At 40.1% G+C, this 17,676-nt stretch overlaps 1 protein-coding gene across 3 annotated transcripts in view; it reads left to right on the top strand.

Annotated features, from left to right (window-relative positions):
• The window catches only part of GANC (glucosidase alpha, neutral C), a 28,101-nt gene that overhangs the window by 6,252 nt on the left and 4,173 nt on the right, over positions 1-17,676 (top strand). For 2 of the 3 annotated variants that reach the window (XM_069784375.1, XM_069784374.1), the window contains 17 exons: positions 27-72; positions 1,475-1,541; positions 2,834-2,930; positions 3,507-3,687; positions 4,377-4,530; positions 5,748-5,983; positions 7,164-7,290; positions 8,208-8,287; positions 9,790-9,933; positions 10,322-10,418; positions 10,802-10,903; positions 11,406-11,649; positions 13,359-13,423; positions 14,538-14,614; positions 15,853-15,927; positions 16,357-16,470; positions 17,016-17,128. In XM_069784375.1, coding sequence (XP_069640476.1) covers positions 27-72; positions 1,475-1,541; positions 2,834-2,930; positions 3,507-3,687; positions 4,377-4,530; positions 5,748-5,983; positions 7,164-7,290; positions 8,208-8,287; positions 9,790-9,933; positions 10,322-10,418; positions 10,802-10,903; positions 11,406-11,649; positions 13,359-13,423; positions 14,538-14,614; positions 15,853-15,927; positions 16,357-16,470; positions 17,016-17,128 — 2,019 coding nt within the window. Of the gene's footprint in view, positions 1-26; positions 73-1,474; positions 1,542-2,833; positions 2,931-3,506; positions 3,688-4,376; positions 4,531-5,747; positions 5,984-7,163; positions 7,291-8,207; positions 8,288-9,789; positions 9,934-10,321; positions 10,419-10,801; positions 10,904-11,405; positions 11,650-13,358; positions 13,424-14,537; positions 14,615-15,852; positions 15,928-16,356; positions 16,471-17,015; positions 17,129-17,676 lie in introns of those variants that run through there. The other variant, XR_011324817.1, reaches the window with a different exon arrangement.

Here is a 17,676-nt window from a genome sequence, read left to right as displayed (position 1 = left end):
TATTTCTATGTATTTGTTTTCACTAGAAAACCTACAGCAGAAAACAAGGAGGCAGCAAGTGATTCCTCTAAGGTAAACCATGCTTACTACAATTCCAGCATCAATATTTTGTAGAAAAGAGAATTAGAATCACATGTTCATTTCTTCTGGTACTATGTTTACAAACATAGTCTAACCACTTACCAGTGAAATTCAAAAAGGACCTGGTATTTCATATTGAGATACTTTGCAAATTCATAGTTGAATAAAGGTTTATGTGTTTTACCAGGGCTGTAGAAGGCATCAGTCAGGTAGATCTAACTCAAAAATGCTTTTTCTGTGGCCTTTTTGTTTAGAATTTCTTTCTCTTTTGTTCTCTCCTTTGGTTTGGAGTAGATGTGTAAAAAGGAGGTTTGTGGTGATATTTGGTCATTTTCAAATTCCCTGTTCATTGCAAAGAGAATTTCAAAAGAACAAGACCTGGTTTATAACAGTCCAAAACTATGCCTCCGCATACATTCATGCTTAATACAGAAGTAAGATTCTCTCTGAAAAAAGACCAGGTCCTGGCAGCACGTAAAGGCACATACCAGGAGGCTGAGTTATGTCCATGATACAATTTTAGCCTCCTGAAGAGCAGATGGCTGCTTACTCCACCATCCTGTTATAAATGGCAGGAGCTATGCTGCCTTCAGCATACTTGTGTCTGAACGCTGAGTTCTGCCAGGGAGTGTGCTTGCTTTGGGGGAGTCACACAGCTGCAAGAGGCCATGTCCGCTTATTCTGGGATGAATGTAGAAAAGAAAACCAGGAAAGACACTGCAAAAAGTGGGGATTCTAGGACAATGAGTGGCAGGGCACAAGGCTCAAAGTTTGAAGGAGGCTTAAAGTGTCAGTTACACACACAGGAGTCTGGAGAGTTTTTTTGTTTTCTGACCCTTACTGTTAAGGGTAGTGGGTTGGTTTCTGTTTCTGTAGGTTTTCCTGTTTGTTTCCATCTGTGCACTCTTTGCGTTTCATAATCATTTCAACACCCAGAAGAAAGACAATTTTTACAGTGAGAACAATCATTCACTGGAACAACCTCCCCAGGGATGTGGTAGAGTCCCCATCACTGGAGGTTTTCAGGATGCAGTTGGACAGAGTGCTAAATAATCTCATCTAGGCTCCCTTTCCCACGAAAGGTCGGACCAGATGGTCTTCTGAGGTCCCTTCCAACCTTGGCTATTCTATCATTCTATGATGCTATCCAAGACCTCAGGTATTACTTTTATGCTGTAACAGAGTGCATGTGTGCTCCACTAGCACGTCAGTTCTTCAGTGTAAATTCCTGCAGCAGGATCTGAATTGTGGTTTGGATTTATTTATATTAAACATATTTGGCAAAAAAAGCAGTTAACAATGTACAAATCTAATGTGAATAAACATACTTTTCTTAGAAATACATGGTGTGAACAGTTGCATTTGCTAGGCTTAGCTATTTCTGTTTATGCAGGAGAAACAAGAGGATCTAGGTCTCTGGCAAGAGAAATTTGGCAGTTTCTTAGACATCAAAGCTCATGGTAAGTCTCAGTCTAGTTCTGAAAACAGCTTTACTGCTTTATGTATACCTATGTTCATTCATATTTCTGTCTGCTTTCTGTTTAGCTGCTTAATGTTCATCCATGTCTCGCTTGCTCCTTCTTTTAACTTTCCTGTCAGATATCAGTGATGGGTAACAAATTTGACAAAAGTACTGGAAATATTCATAGATTTCTGTTCAGGAGGGAATGTATTAAATGTGACTCAGTTCATCAGCTCACCATGTGCCATTTCTGACACAGTGTAACACTATTGCGTTGGCTGACTGGTATATAATGCATTATTTCCTTTTTATTTTCTTTTTTTTCTTTTTTTAGTATCAGTGCATAATATTCTCACAACATACCAGAAATGATGATATGTAAGCATTAATAATTGTCACAAAGAAACTCTTTTTAAGTGGGGAACTACAAAAGGAAATACTGAACAGTCTTAAGGGATAAGAAGGCTGTAGAAACATGTAGGTCAGTAGCTCAAATACAATTGAAATTATTAATTACCAAAATTTATGATCATCTCCTGTCTGTCCAGTTGTATTCTATATTAATTGAGTTGGCTAGCTTTGTCCTTTACCACTATCATGCAGACTTTCGTAGCAACCAACACTACCCAGCAGCTGCAGTTGGAAGAGGGAAGTCTGAAAGAGCTTCCTTTTATTTTAGGCCAGTATCATGTTTTTCTGTTTCTCTGTGCTGGAGGAATAAAGTCCACGCGGTCAGGTTCTGATCCTGAAGCCACTGCTTGTCAGTCTGCAGGATCTCTGGTCACCTGCCAAAAGTTGCTCTGGATTCAGTAATGTGCCAAGGTGATATCACTGGCAGAGTCTCTTGTGCGTGCCACTCCCCTGGCTAAGGCTGAGGAGAAGAGCAGTAGAAAACAGGCAGCTCTGACTCTAAAGCCCACCCTGCTGTACCACTGTGCTGCAAAGCTTGGCTTGTAGGTACTGGGATAGAAACAGGTGATAATTTTAAGCAGTTGCACTACAGAATGAAGTGACCCACTATTACATATATTTTTTTTCTATGGAAGTGATTCGTTTTATCTTCTTACACAGATCAAAATCAGAATAAATACAATAAAACCTGTTTAAAACATTACCTCTGTAGTACAGAGGTAATAATGAAAGTGAAGTTGAAAGCAAGTATGAAATAGCTAATTATTAAAACCTGCTTTTTAATATTTTTTTTTTCAGTTAGGTTGCTCTGCTCTGTTGCTTTCAGCTAAGCCTGAGAGTGAAACTCTGTGGTCTTCTCTTTTAATGTTATTCCCACAGGTCCTAGTTCTGTAGGCATGGACTTCTCTTTACATGGATTTGACCATGTTTATGGAATACCACAACACACAGAAGCACTTCTTCTCAAAAACACCAGGTAAAGGTGGAGGATTGCTAGTGAAAGCAGTATAATTTTTGTAAAGGAGAGCTATAACCTTGTCTTAATAATTTAATGCAGACAACAGCTTGAGATATGTATATTATATAGTGTATATTTTAGTTTAATGATACAGCAAACTGAATCATAGCTCCTGTCCATGTGGAATAAGCTGTTCTGCTTTCCCTTTCCACTCTGCAATTTCATGAATGACCCCTTCTGTTCTCTCTCAATTTTCTGTGCAGGTTTTTTTTCTGACTTGCAGGATTGGTCATGTTTAAGCAGAACTCTTAAAAGAGCAACTGCATGGGAAGATGGGAGAGTTCAGAATTCATATTTTAGGACTTAGAGCAAATGAACTGTAGTCTCACTGGCAGCAAAAATGTTTCTTGATTCAGATAGCTAGGACCAAAGCAAAGAAGCAGTAATCTAGGCTGTCCATATTTCAGCTCTGGATGCTAAACGAAAGACCACAATACAAAGTGTTCACTGAGTTTAGTGGTATGGCAATAGAGCTAAAATTGGCCTAGTGCAGGATGCTTACATATAACAGACACATCTGTTTGTTTGTCCTAGTGACGGTGATGCCTACCGGCTTTATAATTTGGATATCTTCGGCCACAAGATACATGACAAAATAGGCATTTATGGCTCAGTGCCCCTTCTCTTAGCACACAAGCCTAACAGAACTACAGGGATCTTCTGGCTGAACTCTTCAGAAACGCTGGTGGATATTAATACAAAGGCAGTAGCTGAGGTGAGAGTTGCTCACTTTCCTCAGAATTTAGTAATGAAAGAAAACACAGGAGAAGGCAGAGAGGGAACAGATAATGTCGGAGCAGAAAAAATCTACACAGGTGGATGTAGCAGGCAGAAAAAAGGGTGGACAAAAATCTTGACAATCTCTTGGATTTCAGGAATTTTTCTGAGTTTTTAAAGTCTTGGAATTGCCACACATTTCTGCTTAGTGGGCCCATTTTTCTGTGGAATGTAATTGACCTTCCAGAAACATAAAATGTTCAGGAAATGAACTCATTCAAGTCTTGACACACAAACATATGAATTCTGTTAAAATTGAAACAGTGAGAAAAAAAAATCTTGCTTTATTCCAGCACTTCATTATGTGATTAAAATTATTAATTTTCTTTATTACTTATGATATAGATATTACTCAAAGATCCTGCAGAAAATGCAGTCTTTAATTACAGAAAAGCTTTAATTACTTTGCCCCTCATTACCCATTTTTCCTCATTAACTATTACTCTATTTTGTATAAGCAGTATGCAAGGTAAAGGGTTTGTAAAGGATATATAAGAAGCATTCAGTGTGTATTCCTAGTACCTGCCAGGTATGTGTTAGTGAATTTTGTGGGTTTCCATCTTTGCTACTTCATTGAACAGAAGTTTAATAGAGAGAGATTCAGTTTTACCTTGATTTCCTTCAAAGCACACGCTGTCTGGATCTGCTGCAGAGACTGCTAAGCAGAGAGCAATGCCTCTAACTGATGTGCGCTGGATGTCAGAAAGTGGGATCATTGATGTTTTCCTGCTGATGGGACCAACTGCATTTGATATCTTCAAGCAGTTTGCACAACTGACAGGTACTAACTCACACAATTGGAGTCAGTATGGCACATTTACCTAGGAGATTCACTAAGGAACATTCTGTACCCAAGAGTGGGTTAATATTTACCTGACCCATTGTGTGCAGGAGACCAGTTCTTCCCAGACTGCAGCTGGTAGAGCACAGGCTGCTGATTTGTGAAGACAGGCTTCCATCCTTGTTTTCCCTAGCATCTGCAGCTGGTCAAACTTGGCCCTAATTGAGAAGCCAGCATAATTACTGCTATCTGAAACTGCTCCCTTAGATGAAGAGAGGAGACACAGGAGGCTAGAACTGCCAGTCACCAGCAAGACAGACTGCCTTATAATGAGAAAAGACTGAAGTTATGGAGTAATGTATTCTGGAGAGTAGAGAAAGAAAATGGGTAACTGTCTAGTATGTCCCTTGGGGAAGGGAGCAGAGATAGCATCCAGATATGGGAAAGGAAAGAAGCAAGAGGGTCAGGAAGAGACTAAAAAAATGGAGGCAAGAGGACTAACATTTTATGAAAGCAAAATTCTTTATGTACTAAAGAGAATTAGAAGCACAGAAACATCCCTGGTAGTTCTTTAGTGTGTTAGCAATGATTGTTTGCTGCACAGATGTTATGGAGAAAATGTAGTTCAGCTGAGCAGGAATAGGAAAGTAGCCAGATCACAAGAGGATCTCGCCAAGCAGAAGTGCACTCTCAGGAAAGTTTCCCAGCTCCTTTTTGTGGTATGCATACATACATACTTGTTTTCTAATTTTAAAAAGTCCTAACAATTGCAATTCCGTGGTTCTCTTTGTACTGCAGCACCTGTGGGCCTGTTTACACTACTCAAGTTCAAGTAGTCACAGGAATTGTATTCTACTGATTAAAATCTATTTAATTGTTTGCATTAATGACAGTTAAGCTAATCTAGAATATTTTTACGTTAGAAAAAATTAAAGAATAAAATTATAATGGTTACTGGAATAACACTTCAGCATCATGGAACAGCAAATTCCTTCTCACTCTTGTATTATCGTTACAGCCCTCTGCTCCTTCTAGCTGTTGCACTCATTGCAATGTTTGTTATTTCAAGAGTTCAGTCACTTTGGTATGAAGAATGTGCTCCAGACTTAACTTAGGGTGGCATTCTTTAGCTCCAGACAAATACATATTAATCATGTTAACTTTACTGGAGTCTCTAGATAAAATCCTGAAGGGCATTAACAGTGTTATCTTCCTAGGCACTCAAGCCCTGCCCCCTCTTTTTTCTCTGGGCTACCATCAGTGCCGGTGGAATTATGAGGATGAGCAAGATGTCAAGGCAGTAGATGCTGGCTTTGATGAACATGACATTCCTTATGATGTGATATGGCTGGACATAGAGCACACAGATGGCAAGAAATATTTTACTTGGGACAAAAAGAAATTCCAGAACCCCAGAAAGATGCAAGAACATCTCAGGAAGAAAAAACGCAAGGTACATAATACAGCAGGAAGAAAGAAAATTTTCTTTCTAGTGTGAAGCTAACCAATCTAGATTTAACCAAAGTACTTCATATACTAGAAAGAGATTAACTACAACAGAGTAAATCAGACTGTGTTGTGGTCTGGTGATGCTTCCAGTACACAAACTGTCTTGTTTGTTTCAGCTCCTCGTGCCATTTTATTATTTTGTAGTTTGTTTGGTACCCTGACCATCAGGCTAAGTTTGACCCATGTGAAGCTCCATCTTACAGAAGCAGCCCAGTGCTGTCCTTGATGGGCACAGTAGAAAATTTTTCTGCTTAATGTGAGCTTTCATCATTGGTAGTTGCCATCCTTGGTTCAGCTTTTCTTTGTATTGATAATACGTTTTATTTTCTGCTTATACTAACTGAGATTTGTCCTTTATGTTGATACAATTACTTACCATAAATTAAATGTTTTTTCTTTCTGGTGAAGCCCTGGTATGATGTGCACTCTGTTAACTTAGTCTTTATTTCTTTTTCTACAGCTAAAATACTTTCCTTGGTATTATGGAGGTATTAAAATGTACACAGTTAATATCTAGAAGTTGTAGAATTGCATAATGCTTGATCTTTGCCAAAAGTCAATGAACAGGGGACTGTGGAAATAGCATTCAAGTTTTATAATCTCTTAGTTGGAGCTATAGTACTTTCTCAGTTTTACAGCAAGGCCGTTAATGGCAGCAGAAAGTAAGTGCAAAATACAATACCTGGATGTTTAAAAAAATTAGAAAATTCTGTTGCTGTTGTATGCTATACAAACTAAGATATATTTAAATGTCTTAAGGCAAATGATTTTAAGCAGAGACATGAACATGGAAGTCAGATATTTTCTCATCCACAGAATACAGCAGTGAATTAAACATAGTGTTTTTAGGGGTTGGGGTAGTTGCTTTTATCTGAAACAATGGGGTTTGGCCCTTATTTCAGAGGGGTAAGCATGAATTCACACTCTCCTTGTAAATTCAGCTATTATACATAAGTCTAGCACAGTGTATACAAGAACTGGTAACTGCTTTCTAAAATTAATGACACAGCTACCTTCTTTACCTGAAGTGAAATTATTATCTGCCTTTTATCGAAAGGGAACTCTTACTGTTTTATTCAGTACAGTTCACACTAATGATGCAATTTATTTTCTTATCCTGGCAGCTTGTCATCATTGTAGATCCCCATGTTAAGATTGATCCCACGTATACCCTGTATTCACAGGCAAAAGACAAGGGATATTTTGTGAAAGACAGAAATGGGCGAGATTTTGAAGGCATCTGTTGGCCAGGTAAAAAACCATTCTGTCTCTGTATTTCAAGCTGTTTATTTTAAAATTTTTGCAGAATAGTTTAATTGGTACCCATGGAAGTGGAATTAAATTCTTACATTCCTTGCATTTTTTGTAAATATTCATAATTTCAAATACTTTGTGGTTTCTTTGGTACAGTCATGTTCTAATTGCCTCAGCTGTAAAACTTCCTCTGTTATGTCTGTTGGATCTGCAGATAGTTCCAGTGCCTAGAACTAAAAAAGCTGGATTTGTTGATCAGAACAGCCATCCCTCTTCCCAACTTGTCTTGGGTAACAGAAATGCAGTCTGGTCTGTCACAGTGAGCACAGCTTACATAGGCTGGATGAAATTACATGAACAAACCCTGATACTGAAGACTTTGATTCAATCTTAATATAGTGATTTGACATGTTATTTTTCATGACAAAGCCTTATTGCAGGGAGGCAAAGGAGGTCGTCCCCCTTCTTTACAGACAGAAAGACCACAGTCCTGGCAAAGAAATGAATATGGGAAAAATCAAGGACATATTACAACTTCTAGTAGCATGGCAATATGTAGTTATTCAGCTTCTCAGCAACACTTTCCTGTTTGAGCTCAAAATAACGAGGGATACTGTCTCTCACTGGCTTCCTGTTGACATCCAAACATATTTCAAACTGCTAGCAATCATCCTTAAATGGTGCTGAGCTTCAGACCTCCAGAATCTACATGTGTTGGTCTGCAGAACATGGCAAGGGGTTCCAAGTCAGCCTAGAATTTGCTTTTGAGCTTTTGTCTCAGAAACAATAGTGACTACACTGTTGCTGCCCATTGTGGAAAGCATCCTAGCTTTAGGCTGCTGTATTTAGGTGCAAAGACAATGCATGCCTACGCTTAAAATCAGGTAAATAATTGAGATGTCCCACATCCACAGGATCCTCTTGTTACCTGGATTTCACCAATCCTGAAGTACGAAAATGGTATGCAGATCAATTTGCCTTCAAAACATACAAGGTGTGTATTTATTTGCTCTGATCTACATATCCCAGAAAGCCTGAAAATGGGGAAAAGAGAGAAGATAAACTACTGGCTAAGCAAGTTGGTGGCTTTTGTAGCTGCACATTGTGGTTTAACCCCAGCCAGGAACTAAGCACCACACAGCCGCTCACTCACTTCCCCCCTACCCAGTGGGATGGGGGAGAGAATCAGGAAGAAAAAAAAAAGTAAAACTCGTGGGTTGAGATAAGAACAGTTTAATAGGACAGAAAGGAAGAGAATAATAATGATAATAATAACAATAATAAAATTACAATAATAATAATAAAATAATTGGAATATAGAAAACAAGTGATGCACAACGCAATTGCTCACCACCTGCCGACCAATGCCCAGTTAGTTCCTGAGCAGCAGTCTGCCCCCCAGGCCAACTCCCACCAGTTTATATACCAGACGTGGTGTCACATAGTGTGGAATACCCCTTTGGCCAGTTTGCGTCAGCTCTCCTGGCTGTGTCCCCTCCCAAATTCTTGTGCCCCTCCAGCCTTCTTGCTGGCTGGGCATGAGAAGCTGAAAAATCCTTGACTTTAGTCTAAACACTGCTTAGCAACAACTAAAACATTATCAGTGTGTTATCAACATTATTTTGATATTAAATCCAAAACATAACACTATACCAGCCACTAGAAAGAAAATTAGCTCTGTCCAAGCTGAAACCAGGACGCTGTATTGTCATAATGTAGAGGAAAATATCTTGATAAGCTAAAGTACCACAGAAGGATTTTCTCCATGGACTTGTCTACATTAAGAAAGTCGGAACCCATATGCCACCAGTGAACCTGCTCACTTAGTTGCAGCAAGTAGGACGGACAAACTGCAGGCATTTTAGCAACCCGTAATCTAACACAGCTGCTGCAGTTCCAGCTTTTACTACCATGATAGTACCCAAGGAGTGATGTGGGAGTGCTCTCTCATAGCTCATGGTCACTTCACCCTGACCTTCCTTCCAGCACTCCAGACTAGCGCTGAAAGTGTCTGGGTGAACACTGCTGGACACCTCCAGTTCCTCTCCCCCCACCCCCAAGTTCTGCTTTGCAGTAGAGCTGTTGAAACCACTCCCCTAGTGGGTATGCATAGTAGACATTTCCCATGCTGCTTTCCCTCTCCAGTTTTCCTCTTCCGACCTTCTCTGACTTTTTCCTCATGGCTATTTAATACTTCTCTATTCCCTACCTCTTTCCCTCACCTGAAGGCAGGAACAGCACGTACCTACTGAGTTTTGTAAGAATTGCAAAAATCAAGCGGGCTTGTAGGCTGCCACCCTGACTAAAAGAGCCACCAAGAGAGATGAGATGAATGACTAGCAGCTTTCAAGTGACCACAGGAGTATAATTACCAGGTCTTCCTTTGATGCTGCTCTTTCTACTCATAGCTCAGACTGGTCTGACACCCACTAGAGATAAACACACTAAGTCACAGTAATGGGTCTGTTATGTCCTAATTGCAACCCTGTGTTATAGGGATCCACTAACATCCTCTTTGTATGGAATGACATGAATGAACCTTCAGTCTTCAAAGGGGCAGAGCTAACAATGCAGAAGGATGCTGTGCACTACAACAACTGGGAGCATCGGGAAGTACACAACCTCTATGGATTCTACCAGGTGGAGTATCTGGAGACACAAACCAGCAGTTATTCTCATAGAGTATGTCTAAAGTGGTAATTTACACAGTAATAGGTATTCTGTAACCTCCATCAAGGACTGAAGCTTTGCTGTGCTGGATGTTGCTATATTTGAAATACACACTGTGATCAGTCACGAGAAAATGTGACAACATCCATGCCTTTCTACCGTAACAACGTAAATGACATTGGCTGTGACTACACAATATTAATAATTTTTTTGTTCAAGTATATTCTAGTAAGAAAGTGTTGCTTTAATAATAGGTATTATTTGTGGGTACAGATTTCTTAATTTTCCTGCCTTGGAAGGGCTAAAATATCCTGATTATAGAGTTTTTCTTCCTGACTTTTATATTTATGACTTTCAGCAAATGGCAACTGCAGAAGGACTCATCAGACGTTCTTCAGGAAAAGAGAGACCATTTGTCCTCACGCGATCTTTCTTTGCTGGATCACAGAAATATGGTAAGTAAGGACTAGCTGGATGCCTTCCATGCTGCTTTATTCTATTAAGTTTGGTGTGTAGTAGTTAAGTCTAGAGAGGACAGAAGCTATCTTAGAAATACTGACATGGTGAGCTCATAAGAGTGCAAGTGATTAAAAAAATCAGGAGAGACTGGCAAAGTATGTACAAGTTAAAGGCAGAATAACAACCTGTGTCCTGTGACAAACCAACACCTGCTTTTCTTGCATATTTCAGGAGCATGTGTGTATAAAGAAAAAAAGTTGCAATGAACAGCAGTTCACCAGTAGTTCATGACCATTCTTGTCTTCTTTCCTTAATTGCAAGCATAAACTGAAGCATACGCCCAACTTTCCTGTGTAATGCTGAAACTGGGTATTTCCAGGGGCAGTGTGGACTGGAGACAACACAGCAGAGTGGGGTTACTTGAAAATATCCATTCCAATGCTTCTCACCATCAGCATGGCAGGGATTTCATTCTGTGGAGGTAAGGTGTTTAGCTGGAGTTGCTCACTATGCATAAATCATTGGTGCCACAAAGTTTGTAACCCAAGATAGACTTGAACACAGATGGTGGAAAGCTCAACAGTCCAGTGCATTTCCAGGCAGTTTCACAGATCAGTCTGGTTTCAGAAGCCAATAACCTGGCTGTCACCATCACTTCTCTACTAACACTTATGTAGTGTTTGTGTCCCATCTGGAGGAGCAGTCCTCAGGTGGTGTTCCGTAGCATCACTATCACAGTCCTCTGTCGCTGGGGAAGGCACTCACTTAGCCTCCAAAAGCTCTCTTGAGATTTTAATTAAAGGATAACTTGTTACACCAGTTTTCCACTCTTATTTGGACAAGCAGCTGCCCAACAGCAGAACCACAAGCACACGGTGAAATGCATGGATTTGTACACTTGGAATGTTTGTTAGAGGAGAACTTCACATTTTTCAGAATAATTTCCAAAAATGTGTATTTTTATTTGTCTGCGCAATATCTAGCTGATGTGGGAGGGTTTATTGGAGATCCAGAACCAGAATTACTTGTTCGCTGGTATCAGGCTGGAGCCTACCAGCCCTTCTTCAGAGGTCATTCTAACATGGAGAGCAAACGGCGAGAACCGTGGCTCTTTGGGGAGAAGAACACCCAGATCATCAGGGAAGCCATTAGAGAGCGCTACGTCCTCCTGCCATACTTATACACACTGTTCTATCGGGCACACACAGCGGCTGAACCGGTTATGAGGTAAGAGCATAAGTCAGGAGGTGTAGTGATTATCTTCAGGAAGTTACTTGGAGGAGGGAAGTTAAATTACCATCTCTTACTTTTGTGATTACTTATTTAAATATTAAAAAAGAAAAAAACATAGAAAAATTACTAGATTCTGTTTTCATGCATTCTGCAAGGTTTGGTAATGTTCTCAAAGGAAAATCAGATGTTTTGGGGTTTTTTCCCAAATGGTGCCAGGAACACACTAATTCAATAAACACTGCACAGTCTTTAAACATGTTTTTGCAGTACTGTTGACTCCAAACTTCTTGTCACGATAAAGAACGTTATGTAATATTCCAACCCACACTTAAAACAGCGCTTAATGGACTCTGAACTTGCTGAACTAAAAACATAAAGGCCATTTTACCCCTCATGAAAATATTTGTTACTGCTGAATTTTTCCTGTTATAAAAGCTTATTTCATATTGATAATTTGATCATTCATCTCTGCAGTATTTCTTATAATTTTTCTTTTAGTAGAGAATCTAATAATACAGAACAGAAACGAAATTAGAAAATAAACTTTAGTTCTGCTGCTCTCTAACCTCTAAAAAAGTGCCTCAGCGGAACTGAATGCAACAATCCTTTCAGCAAGAGATGGATGCCAGTAATCTCCCTGGTATTGCTGCATCTTTAAGGATGCCCTGGAACTGTCCTTTTGCATCACATTTACATTTACTTATTGTTATGCAAATACAATACATCTAAGTTTTAAAAACATAAAGGTCTTTTTGACAAGGGTTGAGTGGTTTGAGTTTTTAAGATGATTTGCATTACAGACATAGTGTGAACATCTGTCTGCATGCATATAGGCATAGATGCCCATGTTGTATGTACTGACATAAGACAGTTGGGTTTCTCTCTTATCTTGGAATGAAGCTTATGTTGACATGTGCACTGCACACAACATAAAACTTTGATTTTGTTAAATTTGCTGCAGTAGGTACAGAATTAGAAAGGAAGCATGATATTTTTCTCACTGAGACAAGCAGAGTGGCAAATGTCTCTAATTAGCAAGCACGTGAATGGCAGGGCTACAGTGAACAAGTGAGCCTATGAGTGAGCAGGTGAGCAAGGCTTTTCATGCAAGGAAGCCCAGACCCTGTCTCTGAATGAGCTATTATTGTCATACTCTCTCAAACTTTAAATATATAACTCCTGTTCTGTAACCAGATGGTTACTGCACTACCCTTTTTTGAGAAAAACTGAAAATGAATTTCTGGTGCAGGTTTTTCAGTTGTAACCAGAAGGAAACATGCTATAAAAGCAGTAGTGAGCTGCTGAGAACAGGAAGGACTGTGCTGCAGGGACTAGCTCATCAGGTGTCAGCATTGCTGATAGACTGTGACGGAAAGGCTCATCCATCTCTCCTTTGGTAGAAGGAAGGTATATGTAGTGCAAGTTTGTAAAGAAGGGAGCAGGAGGAAAGAAAGTGAGGCTGCAAGAAGCCAAACCATAGGTATATTGGAGTGTCTTAACCCATGTTGTACTGGGAACTCTCGCCAATGACTCAAAAAGGGGTACTTTAAGGCCCAGAAGCATTTCTTTGAGGCATCTGCAGTTCTTGATAGCTGTATCATGTAAAGAGAGGGAAAAAATGGAGCCTGAAAATTCCAGAAGGCCTTGAACAGGCTGGTAGGAGGGGAGAAACTAACTGAATCCCACTATCTTTCTCTCTACAGGCCTCTCTGGATAGAGTTTCCAGGGAAAATAGAAACTTTTGGTGTGGAAAATGAATATATGCTGGGTAAGCAGTTGCCTCCTTATTCTCTGGAACTTGAGTTAAATATTTTTGAAGTGATAGAGCATCACATGACAAAAAGAAAACATAAAAACTCTGCCCAAGACTTAAAAATTATATTGTAACTGAATATAGAACTAGAGACCTCTTTAAGGGACCTGGGTTTAATAGCACTTTGAAAATAGGGGTCATATGAGATGCAAAAACCGAGTTCAGTCTCACCTAGTCACTTTGAAACAACATGGTCAGTTTCAACCTGAACCATGAAAGTTCACTGTAGCAGTTAAGACCACAGTCTGCTTCAGAAATGACAGTAGCAAACAACTACCATCCAAAGCTGATTGTTTTTTACTCTGATATGGCTGGCTGTTAAAGTCAGTTTTCTCAGAAATTAAGCATAAGCGATGCATGTTTGTGTAAAGCACATTCAGCCATACAGGAAGAGAGAATGAGAATGGAATGTTGCATTTCATTTTTTTGTTACCTCTGAGCTCAAGAGTGCCTACTAATGGCTTTCAAATTAAGGGGCATTCACTTCTCATGCAAAAGTCTGGCCAAGGTAGGCAGGACACAGCAGCAAAGCTAAGTGTGGTGAAGCACAGCATTTCAGAGGCCTCTAGGAGTTCAGCTTGCATTACTAGTGGGCAAGGAGGGAAGTTTATCAAACTGTACAGTCGATATACATTAATGTTTGGGGTTTTTTAAAGAGTAAAGAAGAACCATCCCCAGTGTAATAAGCTTAAGCAGTTTTGGTGTTTGTTTTTTTTATGAAGGCATTCCTGTCTTCCACTCTTTTGGTTAGAAAAGCATATTTTTGTGTTCAACCAAAGAGCAAACAGGCAATCATCTCTTAGACTATGAGGGACCCAGAAGTGCCTCCAAACTGGTGGGTATACAGTGCAGCCCAGCTGCATCCCAGTGCCATAACAGAACAAGACCCAACCAGCCATCAGCTCCCTACATATGCCTTTTTTTCCAGTAGAAAGTGAACCTAAGCACATGGCATGCCCATGCCAGCCCCTAAAATGGCAATGGGAGGCTGACAACCCCAGAGCACATAGCTTCTGCTCCGATGAGATGCAGCCTTGAGGATCACAGCCACGTTTATGTTTTTCTCTAGGAAATGCTTTGTTGGTGCATCCAGTCACGGAGCAAGAGGCCAAGACAGTGAGTGTTCTGCTTCCAGGGTCAGAGGAGGTGAGGATGAATATGAAGCTGGTCAGCCCAAAGAAGTATTTTATACAGCAACCTTGCAGCTCCGCATCTCATAACTGCTGAGCACTGCTGCTGTGCCAAGTGCTGGCCAGCCATTCTGTGCCACTCTGAACCTTCCTGCCATCTTGATACCTTGCATGCTTGGCTCACAGTAAATTTACTTTCTTGCTTTTCCAAGAGCTGCTGCACATATCTCAGATCTCCTGTAATTTAAATCTCCCCTCAAGGCTTGCTGCTTCTCATGGAACACCAAAAAACAGCTTCACTAAATTGTCAATTCCCTTTTTTCATTCTTCTTGGGTTAAACTTCTCTTTTATGTGGAAGGAAAGGGAACTTTAAAGAAAGTTCATAAGGAAATCAGAGGGATGCTCTGGGGAGGGAAAATTATAACATGGAAACACAAGCCTCAGTAGCCTGGGATTTGTGCAGCAAAGCGTTTCACATGTACAGAGATCAGTTCCTCTCTGAAGTAAAGTTATTTATCCACGGGATGGCACTGTGATCCACTCCTACAAAGAGCATTTGGCTGCAGCAGCTGAGAGGTAGAGGAAGGGAAAGAATTTGGGGAAAATAGTTCCTAAGTGAAAGCCTGAGACTCTAGGAAGGAATAAGAGGAAAGACAGCAGCAAAGGGGAGTGTGTGAGACCATGCAGAGCTTTGTGACTCCACTAATACACCTGAGGACGCTTAGAATTCTTCTCAATATAAGGAGAAAAACAGACCAGGCTCTCCAAACAAGTTAAGAATAATATTTTTCTTAAGATCTCTGTGGGAATTGACTGCCTGGCACACTTAAAGCAGTTAAACCTGCTGGCAAGTGTGGTGCATGGGAAGTTTCAGATGTAGCTCTTTTTCATGACCTGTTATTAGCACCTTTGTTGTTAATTTTCACTTCAATATAAATATGCTTATTCTGGATCCCAACATTTCCAGATAAAAATAAAGGTATTTCATTGTTTTGCACTTCCAGATGCTTTAAGACATACAAGATGTTATGCAAACTGTAGAAAAGATCAGCTTATATTTGTGCCTCAGAATGAGAATTTGTTCTTTCTGTCTATCCAGAAGGTCATTTGATTTAAAAAGTAAATGCTATTTCTTGCATAGCAAATAGGTTGTCAGGAATAGTGACAGTAAGGTTAAGCAGAAGAGTAACTGCACCTGCAGAGGGAACAGATCTTGCCATATGTCATGCTCATTCTTTTTTTATTTTTCCTAGATTTGGTATGATTTCAGAAAATTTAAACGAATGGAAGATCTAGGCACTCTGAAGATCCCAGTAACACTGGAGAATGTATGTTTTTGTTGTAAAATACTACTTCCATTGAGCAGAAGAAAAAAAACAAATAGGCTTTTGTTTTATCAACATTCAAAATCAGAAAAGCGGCATTTGAATTTCCTTGTAGGAATGTAATCTAAAATAGCTTTTGTAGAGAAGAAAAGTCCCATCTCCTTTGTTGTTAGATGGAACACTGATGTGTCCTGGTGATAGAGAAAAGTGAGATGATATAAGGGTGACTTCTCCAAGCAAAGATATTTCGCTTGTACACATACAGGAAGATTACTGTTATTCCCATTGTTAGCTGAATAGTTTTCTTTATGTACTTGTGGTAAAGTTCGCTTCTGAGCTTTGATAAGAGCAAGCTGCAGTTATCCTTCTTCCAAGTTAAAATTATATGCTCAGAGTATACAAACCTTTCTACCCTGGCTTTGTTTTTCACAGATTCCTGTATTCCAGCGAGGGGGCACTGTGATACCTCTGAAGACCACAGCTGGAAAATCCACTGAATGGATGATAGATGTTTCTTATGAACTCCACGTGGCCCTGGACACAGAGGTACTCTGAGATGACGTTCCCTTTACAAAGTTGTCTTTTACTCCATCTGACCTTTTTAGGTCCTTGTTGCCTGTTCCATCAGCACCATGGTATCTGCATCTGTATGCCCAATAGCTCTCCTCCACTTCTCCTATTTGGAGGGGCTCCCAGCTCCCTCCCAGCGTTCCCTCAAAGTGAGACTATCTGAGTATAGCAGAGGCAGAATGTTTTTCTGACCTTTCTCAGCCCTCCTCTAGTCCCTTGGAGGAAGGAGCAGAGAATGAGCAGGCCACAAAATTCCTCTTGGATACAGAGAGAGAACTTCCCACAACTGTATTTTCTAATAAATAAGGTAACACCTGGCACACACATCAATTTACAAAGCCAGAATGTCCAAGTATTCAAGCACTCTAAGAGCTGGACTCCTTGAGCCTTCCAGGGATACAAGTCACTAAAGAAAAATCGAAACAAACTATGAAGCATAACATATAGTGAGACATTTTTGGTTTCATTGTCCAGCACTAGAAGCTGCTGTTAATTTGTACTTCATCTGGTGTGTTTCACAGGCCTGTGCCGTAGGTGAGCTCTACCTAGATGATGGGCATTCATTTCAGTATCTCCACAAGAAGCAGTTCCTGTATCAGAAATTCACTTTCCACAAGAACGTTCTCTCTTCCAGGTAACAGCATTTATGGACAAAAGCCACCAACGCACTGTCATTGGAAATGCCTTTTCTAGTTCATGAGGCCTTCTTACAAATGTAGAAGCATTAGTGTCATCTATTGCTTAGTGAAGTCCCAGAGCATGCAGAATCTGTCATAAAACTGCAGAGGTAAACAATGTTCTGCATAAGTCTAAGGGCAGCAACACATGAAATACTGAGTTGTCTCATATTGTTTCAGTCTAGTCAAATTAGAGATTCTACAGATTTACTCAAATACAAAGAAAGTCATCAGCAAGAGTAAAGCCTATCAGAGAGACAAAAGAAGATAAACTAGGAGATTTGCAAATAGGCAACACCTAGAGTGTTTGTTTTTTCTAAGATCTCCCTCACTGAGAGGGCAGTCGGTCACTGGAACATGCTCCCCAGGGAAGCGGTCAAGGCACCAAGCCTGTCAGAGTTCAAGGAGGGTGTGGACGATGCTCTTAGTCATATGATTTCATTTTAGGTAGTCCCGCAAGGAGCAGGGAGTTGGACTTGATCCTTATGGGTCCCTTCCAACTTCA

The sequence above is a fragment of the Haliaeetus albicilla genome, chromosome 5, assembly GCF_947461875.1.
Source record: "Haliaeetus albicilla chromosome 5, bHalAlb1.1, whole genome shotgun sequence".
Classification (NCBI taxonomy): Eukaryota; Metazoa; Chordata; class Aves; order Accipitriformes; family Accipitridae; genus Haliaeetus; species Haliaeetus albicilla.
This window is presented reverse-complemented; position numbering and strand designations above follow the sequence as displayed.